This window comes from Capra hircus, chromosome 18 (genome assembly GCF_001704415.2).
Source record: "Capra hircus breed San Clemente chromosome 18, ASM170441v1, whole genome shotgun sequence".
NCBI classification, from domain to species: domain Eukaryota; kingdom Metazoa; phylum Chordata; class Mammalia; order Artiodactyla; family Bovidae; genus Capra; species Capra hircus.
This window is the reverse complement of record NC_030825.1, coordinates 6,389,465-6,402,863: the sequence shown is the minus strand read 5'-3', so window position 1 is coordinate 6,402,863 and position 13,399 is coordinate 6,389,465. Positions and strand designations below refer to the sequence as shown.

General features: G+C 49.2%; 1 protein-coding gene across 1 annotated transcript in view; it reads right to left on the bottom strand.

The window, feature by feature from the left end:
* VAT1L (vesicle amine transport 1 like) overlaps positions 761 to 13,399 on the bottom strand; it is a 169,972-nt gene continuing 157,333 nt past the window's right edge. The window contains exons 8-9 of the mRNA XM_018061742.1: positions 5,982 to 6,065; positions 761 to 3,340 (exon numbers count right to left, since the gene is read on the bottom strand). Coding sequence (XP_017917231.1) covers positions 3,242 to 3,340; positions 5,982 to 6,065 — 183 coding nt within the window. The 3' untranslated portion in view covers positions 761 to 3,241. The remainder of the gene's footprint in view (positions 3,341 to 5,981; positions 6,066 to 13,399) is intronic.

Sequence of the window (13,399 nt, the reverse complement as noted above, 5' to 3'; positions counted from 1 at the left end):
CCCATGGACCCTCCTCTGCCCATGGGATTTTCCAGGCAAGAGTACTGGAGTGGGGTGCCATCGCCTTCTCTGGCATTGTATGTTACTGCTTATTTAAGCCAGGAAGCATATGGGGCAGGTAAGGTCAAGCATTCTACTGTGGCTTTAAATCCTGGCTCCACCACTTCCTAGCTGTGTGATCTTGGTACAAAACTTGTCTTCAGTTTTTTCACCTGTAAAATGGGTATAGCGATGGACTGCACTTCTTAGGTTGTTGGGAGGGCAAGAGAGTGTATTTATATATACATATATATATACAAGTTGTGTGTGTGCGCGTGCGTGTGTGTGCGTGTATATATACTCAGCATGAGGGAAGCTAAATGCCTTTTTTCAAAGCTTGTGCTTAGTCGCTCAGTTGCTCAGTCGTGTCTGACTTTTTGCAACTCCGTGGACTGGATTCTCCAGGAAAGAATACTGGAGTGGGTTGCCATTCCCTTCCCCAGGGGGTCTTTCTGACCCAGGGTTTGAACCCCAGTCTCCTGCATTGCAGGCGGATTCTCTACCATCTGAGCCACCAGAGAAGCCCCTTTAAAGGCTTGTCTCATCGCAACTCCTATTTTTTCTATGTAGCCTTTAGTTCCCTCATCAGAGGAGTCTTCTCGGACATTTTTTTTTTATATATATGTATTTTCTCTTTTAGCCACTGGTGCCTTGTGTTTTAATAGCAGGACTGTTTTTGCAACAACTATGTATGTAGAATAACCGATGCCAGGCAAGGTTATGCTATGCTGAATACTTTTATTTGTGTTTCTTAATGTAAACATGATTTGCTTTGTAGGCACAATATAACGAAAGCTCTAAAGCCACAGATACGTTAGACAATGCTTCAGTTCCCTCGTATCAAGCTGACATTACGGAGAAGCCTGCACAGTTCCTTTAAGGCAACCTGAGACATTCTGTACACTTCCTTCAGGAAAACCACCACGTGGCGGCAAAGATGCTTCTAACAAGAGTGTTAAACAGTTAATTTTGATACTTGAATTTCCGCCCCCCACCCCGCCCCAGTCTTCACGGCATAGTTGATCTTATTGGTCAAACACTAGTTTCCTCTTCTCCTTCTGTATTTCACGGAGACAAAAGGGTTTTCTTTAACTCACCAGCACAATTTGTGATTAAAGTTGAAAACACAGACTTGGGGAAGAAGGTCTTTTCATGCTAATCTGCTGGACATAACAAAGGGCATTTGGCTTCTGAAGGGACAGTTCTGTTTCCCCAGCCAGAGAAGAGCTGCCTGGGGAAAGATTCTGTCTAGCTCGCCAGGAATGTCACTTGGGTAGCTGCTCTTCTTAAGACCTCATGGAACACTTGGCTGTGGCAGAAACATGACCAGGAGCACAGCATTTAGCAGAAGTGTTGGGAGAGGGGGGAATACAACCTCTATGTTATCTTTCTGAAGTGGCCAAGACCTGGACTACTGGCGTGTCCTGGGGTAGGGAGAGAAGCTGATGTTGGCGTCTTCTTTTGAGAGACACGTGTCCCTTTGCTCATCAGGTGGCATCACCCTTTCTCATCTTCATAGCTTATATGTACATACAATGAGACACTTCTTTCAGATAAATATTTGGCATAAATAAGTCATCATCAGAAGCTTAAGATAGGGGGAAAAAAGCACATGTTCAGGGAGGTGACATTTGTTACAAAGGGACTTAGAGAATAAAACAGGTAATTGCTGAGATGCATTCAATGCCATCACTTGAGGAAAGAGTGGGTTCTACCCTAAGGCTCAGTGGTGGAGAGATTGGGCCATGTGGGAGCCCTCTGGTGTCTTGCAGAATGCAGGTGAGTTGGGGTGCTAACCGTGTGGGCTCCTGTGTCCTCAGCTTGGTTTGCTAGTGATGGAATCTACCCCTTAGGGCCACAGGACTGCAAGAAGGTGATGAGGACCCCCCACCCCACCCCCCATCTCCGTGGATTCACTGATTCTCTTTCTCTTCCTCCAGAGGAATTGTTCACCTCAAGCCATGTCAAGTGGGGTGGGGCTAGGGGTGGGCTCCTTAGGAATTTGGGAGCTGGAAGGTTCATCAAGGCTGTGCGATCAAGTAGTTTGGCCCCTGATTTCTGAAAAGCAGGGTCTTGCAAAGAGTCTGCACCATGATTTTTTATTTCAGAGGAGAGGAACGCACATTTGGCATCAGATAATAAACATCAACCTTTTGTATCACTAGAGTTTGTTACATGTAGGAACATGCTTTGGCAAGAAAAAAAGATACCCATTGATTTTTCCCTCCAAATAGGACTCAAGAAGGGGGTCTTCCCTGGGGAAGAAGGGAAATCTACGGTAACGGTGGTTATCCAGTCCCTGGAAATGAAAATAACAAGAAGGGTAACGCCATGGCAAGTGTGCAAAGAGAGGCAGGTCTCAGGAGTGCCCCTGAAACAGTCCTGCGCCTGGGGCACTTTCTTCAGATGGAATCTAGACAGCAGGGAGAGGGTCTTGCTCTCGTGATGGGGTTTCGGAGGAGGAATCCCTGTGGCTGATCCTCACACATTGCTGTTGACCTATCTTCTGTCCTGAAAAATGCACATCTCTTTCCCCGTGTTTGTGGTTAAGAACAGGTGAAGGGATCGAGCATCAGAGGGTAGGAGGAGGGTCTTCCAACCTTTTGACCATGAAACACCTGAATGAAGGTGAAGAGGTTGCCTCTTCAGTGGGAGGAAGGAGAGTACGACTTGGGGAGATCCTACAGTTAATGGGCTCGTGAAAACATCTCCCGGCCTACCCTCTTTCTGCCGGCCAAACTGGCAAGTGCTCCTCTTGGAAGCATGGGCGGCTGGCAGCAAAAAGGATCACTGGCCCGAAGAATTCTCGGATCTGGACGGTGCTCTGTGATAACACCTTTCAACCCAAACTCGTCTTTGCCCACGTCTGGCCTCCTAAGCGACGGACCTGTGGGCTCGTATCGATTTGCAAGGCTGTTCTAGAACTGTCGAGAAGGACCCAAAGATGGATGGTTTTGAAACAGAGAAGAGGGCAGAGTGTAAAATACACAGATGGGGGAGGGACATAATACTGTGTGATATGGGCTTGGCACTTAATTTCAAAAACAACAGTGATCAACAGCTTTTTGTTTAGCTCGGCTGACAGCAGACAAACACAACACGCGCTGGACTACAGCACTGGTTCACTGGGGCACAGGAGGGTGTTCTCAGCTGGATCCTCTTCTCCCAAAGCACCCCTCCATCCTCCTGCCTGGGCCGCGGGCTACTGGATGAAGGGCATCCTCTCCTTGTTCTCGCCATCTCCCTCGTGGTCCTCCTCCTCTTCGCCCGCCTCGCTGGTCTCTGTGCTGTCGTTGGCCATCTGTAATCCAACAGAAACAGGGATCGGCCTCTGACTCTCAGCACCACCCCCTCCCTCATGGTCTAACCTGGAGCTGGACTTTCCCTCTCGGCCACTGACAAATGCAGGGCCTTCTCCCTGAGCTCCACCACTCCACTCTCCTGCCCGCGCAATGCCCGCTTCTCCTTTAGCACGCAGCCCGCCTCCTCAAGGAAGCCTCCCCAGACTTCTCGAATGGGAACCGTCCCCCTGTAGGGACGGCTCCTCTGTGGCCCGGATCCACGGCTACCGTGTCCCATTCATACACCTGGCTTGTGGACAGATGACACCCTGCCCCGCTGTGGGGACTGCAGGCGACAGGGCCGATGACCCAGGCTCCTGCTTTCTTCTGTTTTCTCTTCTGCAGCTAGCACAGAGCCTGGCACACGCAGGAAGGCAGTGCACATTTCAGAGCAGCAAGCACACAGTGGTGAGAGTTCTCCCTTATTAGCACGTGCTCCACATTCACCAGTGCCAGGTGCCTCACGTCCATCACCCCGCCTTCTCTCTTCTCAACAGCCATGGAGCAGTAGCCGTAGCAATAGCCACTGCTGGCGGTTTTGCAGCGGTCCAAAGGGAGACTCAGGTGATGTGTAAGCGGGAAGCGTGAGGCAGCGGAGGTCAGCAGGCTGCAGAGAAGGTCGCCAGCCCTCTCTAGGGCCGGGGCAGACGCCAGGCCCGGGACGGGGGCGCCGTCTGATGCCGCGGGGTGTGCGGGCAGCAGCTCCGTCTAGGCTGCTGAGATGGAGCCCCGCAGTGCTTGCCCGTCCACATCAGAAGGCCCCCACAGAACAGATGCTCCCGGTGCTTGCAGGCACGTCCGCTTCCACACCTTCGGCCCGCCTGCTGCCCCCACGCCTTGTAGCCCAGATGGTTTTGAGTGGCGGGTGTGCGCCCTGCAGTGGGTTCAGTGGGGCAGACTCAGGGCCCTTGACGCCCCCTGAGCTCTGACGGTGGCCGTTCCACCAGGAGAGCGTACCCCTGGGAGCCCTTCACTGCACCCACCCCCCAACACACACACACACACACACACACACACACACACACACACACACACACACACACTGTGGGGCGGTGATGCGGCCCCACAGAGCCCAGACCCTGTGCCGTTTGCTCTCCCTAGAAATACCCTCACCGCTGGCTGCCTCTCCTTCAAGCCTCCTCTCCATCCAGGAGGGACAGGCCCCTCCCGCCAAGAGATGCTCCCCGGGCCGCAGGTCTGAGGTGCCCATCTGCCATCAGCTCAGGCCCCAGGGGTGAAAGCCCCCCTGAGCTCCAGCAAGGAGGACAGCGACACCTGCCACCGCCAGCCTGGGCTTTCGCTCGGAAAGGTGGCTTTGCAGCTCCTGTCCTGTTGAGAATCTGCCTGTGGTCAAGCAGGCTTTCCTCCCAGCCCCACCACCCAGCAGGACCTCAGGTATAATGGACAGGCAGGAAGCCAGGAACAACCCCGGCGCTTGAGAGCAATAAGCGGTCCAGCCAGGCGCTAGACGCCCTCCTCTGATGGGACTGAGATAGACTGGGTCACGGGTTTAAAAAACAACACAGGTGCACAGAAGACCTGCGATTCTAGCCTAACCGTGACCCCTTATCTGCCTCCAAACACTTGCTGGCCCAGTCCTGGGACCTAGAAAGCATTTTAAAAGTTATATCCAGGTTGTTATCAGTCACTTCCATGTTGTAAAATATCCTCTCACAAAACTGTCCTTCATTGTGTGAAATGGCCATCATACCCAAACCACATTCTGGTTACAAAAGCAAGGACATCGTTTTTAAAGCATACACATTGGACTAAACATGCCAGGATTTTACTTCTTCTTTTATCAACCACTGATGCAGCTCCAAAGCTAAACATGTGAGAAAACAAACCAAAAACCTTCCCAAGTATGTTCTTGGTTAAGTCTTCCCTAGAATTTAGTTTGCATGAGACAAAGTTTTATGCATGTCATCGTAACTGACTTATGAGGGCATATTCAGATCCAGTTTACAGACAGTGGAGCTGAAGCCAGGGTGACAACGACCGCCCAGGTCATGCAGGGGTTCAGAGCAGGGCTCAGGGTCCATGCAGCCTGGGGGCAGTTTGTGTGTTGACCGCCACACTGCAGAGCCCCTCAAGGGACCCTTGCATGAGGGTCTGGGATGTGTGTGTGACATGCTTCACTCCTGAGGGACAGGGTTTGTGTGTGGGGTCCCCACATGTAAGGGTGTGGTCCTGGTAAGAGAAAACAAAAGCCCTGGGGCCAGCAGGAGGCTGCTCGGAGGCAGGTGGCATCACTCTGTTGGGGGTCTGAATGTGAGTTTATGAACCTTTACCAGGAATTCCTCCCACCTGTAGCCAAGAATGAGCTCGGGTAACAGGCACGGGCTGTGGTTTCTGTCCTCTCCCGTCTGCCCTCGGATGGCTCTGGAAATGTTCTCGCCGAAGCCTTTTCCTTTCCTTATTGGCGTTCATCCCATCTGTGACTAACCCCTCACTCGGTTACCTGGGGTCTCCCCCACCAGCCCCAGCAGAGAGCTGAGCGCGCTGAAAGCTGAGAGCAGAGAGCTCTCCCCCACCCCACGTGTGCCTGCCTCTGAAAGCCCTCTCCTGCCGCGGCGAACAGACGCCTCTCCTTTGACTCACCAGCGGAGTCGGGGTCTTTTCTACGTCCAGAATTAACTTGCCGATGTTGCCTCGGTCGTGGATCCGCTGCATAGCCTCCTTTACCTGGGAGACAGGGAGACAAAGCGCTGGTGAGGTGAGACGTGACGTGTCCGACTCTGCGACCCCGTGGACTGCAGCACGCCAGGCCTCCCTGTCCATCACCAACTCCCGGGGTTTACTCAGACTCATGCCCATCGAGTTGGCGACGCCATCCAGGTGACAAGAGGGCCTGGACAAGCCAAACCACTCGCTGTCCACCAGGGGGAGCTGCAGGCCAGGCTTAGCAGCTCAACCGGTGATGGTTCCCAACCTAAATTCCGCTTGTCACTCACACTCTTCGCTGTTATGCAAGCAGTTTGGTTTCCTCGGTCTTAAAAAATGAGAGTGCTAGCTCCAGAAATGAAAAGAGGAACATTTCTTTAAAAAAAAAAAAAAAAGAACTTGCGGAGGAAAGGCGTGTGGAGTTACATGCTGCAGAAAGTGTCAGGGCCCATTAACAAGAGTTACATGCTGCAGAAAGTGTCAGGGCCCATTAGCCAGAGCAAATTTTGACCGATAAAATTGTAAGATTATTTTTCTAGGGTCATTTGTCCCCAGCTTACTCAAATGTTACATAATCTGATTCGCAGTTTGGCTAAAATGGCCCATGACCCAGGTTGAACTACATTCAGGAACATTTTTCCCACCCAAGGGGAGACTTCTCCAGAACTAGCATTTTCCCCAGTGAGGGGGCTTCCTGTTTCTCCTCAAATGATGAGGGCTTGTCAGACAAGCACACAGACGCCTCCGGGGGCCCCCTTTGCAAAGGCAGGTGTGGACGGAGTGTGATGGAGGCTTCCCGCATTTCATTGTTGCTGTATGGAAAATGAATACTCGGGGGTGCTGTGAGGATGAGATAAAAGAAGGAAATTGCAACAACGCCAAGCTTGGTGTGGATAAATCCTCCACATCTCTTAGTAAAATCTAACTGGGAATGCAACATCTCTTGACTTTTTTTTTTTTTTTAAAGAAACAGATCTAGTTAAAATATTTTTCCTGAAGTTTCAGTTTTAAACAAATTTGTTTATGCATTCATTCAATCCACAAATATTCACTAATTGTGTCTTATAGGCTAGGTGCCATATCTTAATTTTTTAAAAAATAAATTAGGGTGTCTCTCTGCCTTTGAGCAACTCAATCTGGGGTTTATGGAGCAGTGTTTGCTTATAGAAAAACCAAAGCCAGCTTCCCGTTTGAATGAAAACTTGACAGAGCCATTAAAAGGTGCATATTCTAATTGCTTTTCTGAGACTTTTGCCCTAAAGACACAATTCAAATTATGGGGAAAAAATTACCACAGAAAAGATACTCAATTGCTTTCAATGGCAAAACATTGGAGCAACTTATATGTCACAGAATAAGGGAGTGGTCAAGTAAATCGAAGCTCTGACATACATCTACTGATTGGAAATGTTTGTGGCTGTTAAAGTGCTAGTTATAAAGATTGTGCAGTAGGATTAAATGCCTTTATAATACGGTTAAATGAGAAAATCCAGGTGCATGACTTTACATCTCCATAAAAATATGGGCACCCTACAATAATTAGAAAGAGATTTAAATATAAAACATTATGTAGGGGAAATAGGCGCCTTTCATTTCTAATGTCCAAACCCTGTTATCTGGTAACCTGTTGTCAAACCAGTGTTCATTATAAATTCAATGTATCTTTAACTGCGTTCTTTGGACAAGGAAGCGCTGGTTAGAAGCATCCTCTTTTGCAGACTGATAGCATCATGTGACTGTTGAGTTTCCTGTCCCTGATACATAATCCAGGAGGTTTCTCCTATTTCTGTGATGAACATTGCTTTCCAAGTGCTTTCATATTTTGGTGCTGACAGCTACTGTTTACTAAGAATCTTTAAGTATAGTGGCAGGCAGCTTCTAAAACTGCTCCCAGCCCCCGCCTGGGACTCACCTTCGTGTGTATCCCCACAACCCCTTCACCCTCACCATTAAATGTGAGCTGGACCCAGCAACCAGCTTCTAACAAACTGAATATAGCAAAAGTGATGGGATGTCCCTTCCTGATTAGGTTATAAAAGACTGACTTCTGTCTTGCAGTCTGTCTCTTTCTCTGACTCTTCTCGTTTTCTTGTTCTGATGATACAAACTGTCATGTGAGCTGCTCTATGGAGAGGACCCCCCGACCCCCGCCCCTGCCCCTCACCGTGGCAAGGAACGGAGGGAGAACTCCAGCCAACAGCCAATGAGAAGCTGATACGCTCCATCCAAAAGCCCCCAGGCTCTGGATCCTGCCGACAGCCAATGAGAGGGCTTGGAAGCAGGTCCTCCCTCAGTCCAGCCTTGAAATGAGGCCACAGCCTTGGCTGACAACTTGACTGCAGCTGGAGGACCCAGCTAAGCCCTGCCCAGAGTCCTCACCCACAGGAGCGGAGATCATGAAGTTATTTTAAGTCAGTAAGTCTTAGGGATTGGAGAAGGCAATGGCACCCCACTCCAGTACTCTTGCCTGGAAAATCCCATGGACGGAGGAGCCTGGTAGGCTGCAGTCCATGGGGTCGCCAAGAGTTGGACACGACTGAGCGACTTCACTTTCACTTTTCACTTTCATACATTGGAGAAGGAAATGGCAGCCCACTCCAGTGTTCTTGCTTGGAGAATCCCAGGGACGAGGGAGCCTGGTGGGCTGCCGTCTATGGGGTCGCACAGAGTCGGACACGACTGAAGCGACTTAGCAGCAGCAGCAGCAAGTCTTAGGGATAATTTGTCATGCAGCCACAGATAATTAATACATTGTTACCTCGAATGTGTAATTATTCCCTTGCAAGACACATATTATCCCATTCTACAGATCACTACCTTGGTGCTCAAAGACATAAGCAATCTGTCCAAAGGTTACATGGCTATGGGTGACAGAATCGTGTTTCCAACTCAGATTTGTCAGACTTCAAAAACCAATGCTTTTCCCAGTTCTGCCCAGAACATGCTGCTTCCTTTGATGCTCACATAATGGTTTCCCAGAATTCAGCTGTTTATTACCCAGGCAAGTTATTAAACACCTGGAAACTCCTTGGAGATTAGGAACGGGTTTTAAACTGCTTCTCCAATAAGGTGGAGCCCAGGGAGGCAGAAAAGCTCCTCCTGAAGTCAGGTGGTGCTAGGAAAAGAGCTCCCTGCCGGGCTGGCTCTAATCTGCATATTGTTTGTACGTTTCTTTCTGAAATGAACTGATGCCTTGAAGTTCCGTACATGGGGGATGGAGAAAGGATTAGGAATCTGATCCCCAGTCATGCTGTTTGAGTTTACAGTCCTCCTGGGCTGCTCTTGGGGGTGGGAAGAATCTTTTATGACAGCTCTCAGAGGGAAAGAAACTCAATACTGTTTTTTGATCAATTCTTTATGAAGCACAGCCTGAGGCATTTTACACATGTTGCTTCATTTTATCTGCACCTCAAGCCTCTTAGGTGACCATAGGCAGGCATCAGAGTTTCAACAGAGGAGAAACCCAAAGATGAAAAATCGAAGGGGTCTGTGGCAAGTCATCATCTGAATGGTGTGGGAACCACATGGGAATTGAGAGTGCAGCTTGCCCTTTCTAGGACTCTGGGAAAACCAGAGCACATGGGTCTCTGCTGTGTGCACCTCAAAACTTTCCTCCAAAGACATCATCAAAAGATAAAATCTGCAAAGAGCGATGTTGCTCCCAAGTTGCCAGTTTATGAACTGAAGCACCTGCATGGGTGACAGTGCCCAGAAGATGGAAGTGGCAACATTCAGAAAGCTGCTGATCTCCCTGTGGCTGCCAGGGAGCTTTTTCTAAAGCACGCCTCTGCTTGGACCTCTCTCCACTGCATTCGGGAGGAACAGCCAGCCGGTGCGGCACAGCCTGTCACAGTGACCACTAGCTGCCCGCGACACTGAGCACCTGAACCATAGCCGTCCCAGCTGTGATGTGCTGGGCTGTGACACGCATAGCGCACTTCAGTGATTCCATCGTAATGAAAAGGGGTGCAGGCTCTGCTTCATGTCAGGAGACGGCCGGGCCCGTTCAGTGCATGGAGCAGGGCACGGAAGCCAGTGCTCTGGGACAGCACAGAGGGATGGGTGGGGAGGGCGGTGGGGGGCTCAGGATGGGGGACACATGTGTGGCCATGGCTGATTCGTGTCGACGTATGGCAAAAACCACCACAATATTGTAAAGCAATGAGCCTCCAATTAAAATCCTTAATTTAAAAATATCGAAACAATAGCCTTTTAAATATCTTGGGTAAAGGAAAACATGATTAACATTAATTTCACCTATTTCTACGTTTCTGCCTGTGAAAGTGAAAATGTTAGTTGCTCAGTCGTGTCTAACTCTTTGTGACCCTATGGACTGTAGCCTGCCAGGCTCCTCTGTCCGTGGGATTCTCCAGGTAGGAATACTGGAGTGGACTGCTGTGCCCTCCAGGGGATCTTCCTGACCCAGGGATTGAGCCCACATCTCATGTCTCCTGCTTTTCTCTGGCAGGAGGTTTTTTTGGGTTTTGTTGGGTTGTTTACCACTAGCACCACCTAGGAAGCCCCGGTTAGACCCAGTTAGAAGTGTAAAAAGAAGCTGCTGAGATTCATTTTAATAATATATTTTCTGTAACCAGATTATTATCTATTATATTATATACCTTATATCTATAACCTTATTATCTATTATCTATCTGAAATATTATCATTTCAATGTATGCTAATATAATAAAAGCTATGGATGAAATATTAAGTGTTTGGAATCCAGGGAGTATTTTACTCTTGGAGCATGTCTCAGTTCAGACCAGCTACGCTCCAGTTGCTCACATCTGCTGTATTGAAGAGTGCGCCTGGATGGCAGGATAGCGGCACCGACCTCAGGGATCCCAGTGCCAAGGAGCATCTGGCATATGACAGCTTCCAGAGCGAATGAGTGAACGAGCAAGGGAGTCGACTTGTGGGGAGAGTAAGACATCGCGTGGCTGAGCCGGCCCGGAGGTTCCTGTCTGGTCCGTGCCACATCCCAGAGCCCCCGGCCCAGGTGGCCTGCTTGGTGGCTGCCGGGGTGGCCCAGTGCAGTCTGCTCACAGTCAGGGCGTGGTCCCCGCGCCCAGTCTGACACACCCCTGCCAGCTGTGGGAGAGATGGACTGACTGCAGCCAGGATCCCAGCTGTGGGGCTGGCCAGAGCTGGTCTCAGCAGCTGGATTCTCCAGCCCACGTGGATGGTGGCAGGAGGCAGGGGTGATATCCCCACTCCCAGGCTCCGCTTTGGCTGAGCAGCATCATTCCAGCACCTCTTTGCTCCCCGTACTCTTGATGTGTTATTCCGTCCACCTGTCCATTCGGTCTGTCACTCACGCAACAGCACCAAAGCCCTTTTCCGGGAGCTGTGTGCAGAGCAGTGGTCGAAACAGACGCACTCTCTCTGTCCAGAAGGAATCACAGTGTCACTTACTAAGCAGGCTAATCGTCATAAGAAGAGTTTCATGATCTAAAAATCGTTTATTTCACCCCACTGGGTGACAACCCGTCAGAGTTGATCGCGTGCCCCCAGTTTGCCTTTCAACCAAGTCCTGCAGCCTTCAAGCTGGTGTTCACGCATGACCCCCGGGGGACATGTGATTGGCTCAGACTCTGTTCACAGAGGAAGATTAGCTCTGGTCACTCTTATTTCCTCCTGCAACGGATCTCGGAGAAGTGGTTTTCTGGAAGTTGTGGGAAATGATGATGAGCAAACCCACAAGATCCCAGCATGAAGCTCGTGGTCTTACAGAGACACAGACTTAACCAAAATGAATCAAATAAGTGTAGGCTTGCCACTGGGTAATTCTGAGATGGTGTTAAGAGAACGTGGATAGGGGAACTGACCTGGTTAGGAAGATCATGGAAAACTCTGAAGAAGAAGGGACAGTTGAGCTGGGTTTTAAAGGATGAGGAGAACATGACTAGGAAAAGGAGGGAGAGAGGACCATTGCAAGAAGAGGGGGCCAAGTATGAAAGGAGAGACTGCAAAGAGGCCAGGGACATGAGGACAGAGAACACAAGTGAACATGGGGCAAGATGCTGGGGAAGCTGGCTGGGGGTGTTGGCACCCCGCTCCAGAACCTGCCCGGGTGCAGTCGCCCAGTGCAGCTCAGACAGACCTGCACCCTCCGGTCATTTTCAGAGCGGTCAGTTCCTTCATGCTTGAGCAATGAGGGTTAATGATGCTCCATCTTTGTTTGGGGTCTCATTTAATGTTTCACAATATTTCATTTCCTTTTCAATGTTGTGAAAGGCACAAATTCATTAGAGTACAAATGATACCACTTAATAACCAAAGCATTTGGCTTGTGCTATGAATAGTAATAAGCCTAGCCATCTAAAAGAGGAAAAAAATTAAGATGGATTATTCCATGGATCACTGTGTCTATTCAATGATAAATTAAAAGCTTTGAAAAAGAAGAAATGAGTAATACCCTAATTAAGAAGCACATCTACCTAATTCGTATTTGGAAGATGACTCCTATTAATGACATTCATCTTTGGGGGGAATGGATGATTGCTTAAAATCCAAAGTGGGTGTGGAAAAGCAACACATTCATTGCAGGTAGACTTGAAATCTGGGGCTTATGTTCTGTCGAGAAGCTGTGAGGATCTGAAGTGAGTGAGCCCTGAGGTTTTGACCTATGTGGAAGAGTGACTGAAAAAGTACAATGTCCAGAATCATGGACTGACCCACTGGGAAGGCTGAGAAAAAAACACAGTTCATGTTGGGATTAGATGCAAATGGATCTGTGCAATGATGCAAGGCGTGGGTTAGGGCGGGGCATTTAAGGGTGTGCTCACTCCCAAGGTCATTTGAGTGGTGGTTTAGCACCCAAGAGTGAGTGCTTCCTTAAATTTTGCACCCTGGTCACCTACCTTGCCCCATTCTAGTTCTGGCACTGCACGGAAGCCAAATACTGTTAAAAGAAGGAGACAGCAAGTTGTCATTTTAAAAGAAGTGTCTGCTTGGCCACAAAATAGTGTGGCTGGTCCAAGAAGATTTTTAAAGGGCCATTGGTAGGAGCACCAGCTTAGAAGAGGGACAGGATATTTGGAGAGTGAGGAAGAAGGAAGAAAAAACAGCAAGACAGTAGAATCAGATGAAGCAACTGGTCCTTTTTTCCTGGGGAACCTAGATGACATTGACACTGACGATCAAGTATGCATTGCGGTCATGAGGAGTTCAAATGAAGTAAACATTGAGCTGAAAGCCAGAACTGGTCTGCAGAAATCTACAACCCACAATCAAGCCGCACTGTATATTCTAGTCCTGTTGTATTTTGAACTAAAGCAAAAGATGAAAAAAAAAAAAAATCTAGTGAATTGCCTCCAACGTTTCTTTGATTTTCTTTAACAATGCTCCCCAGT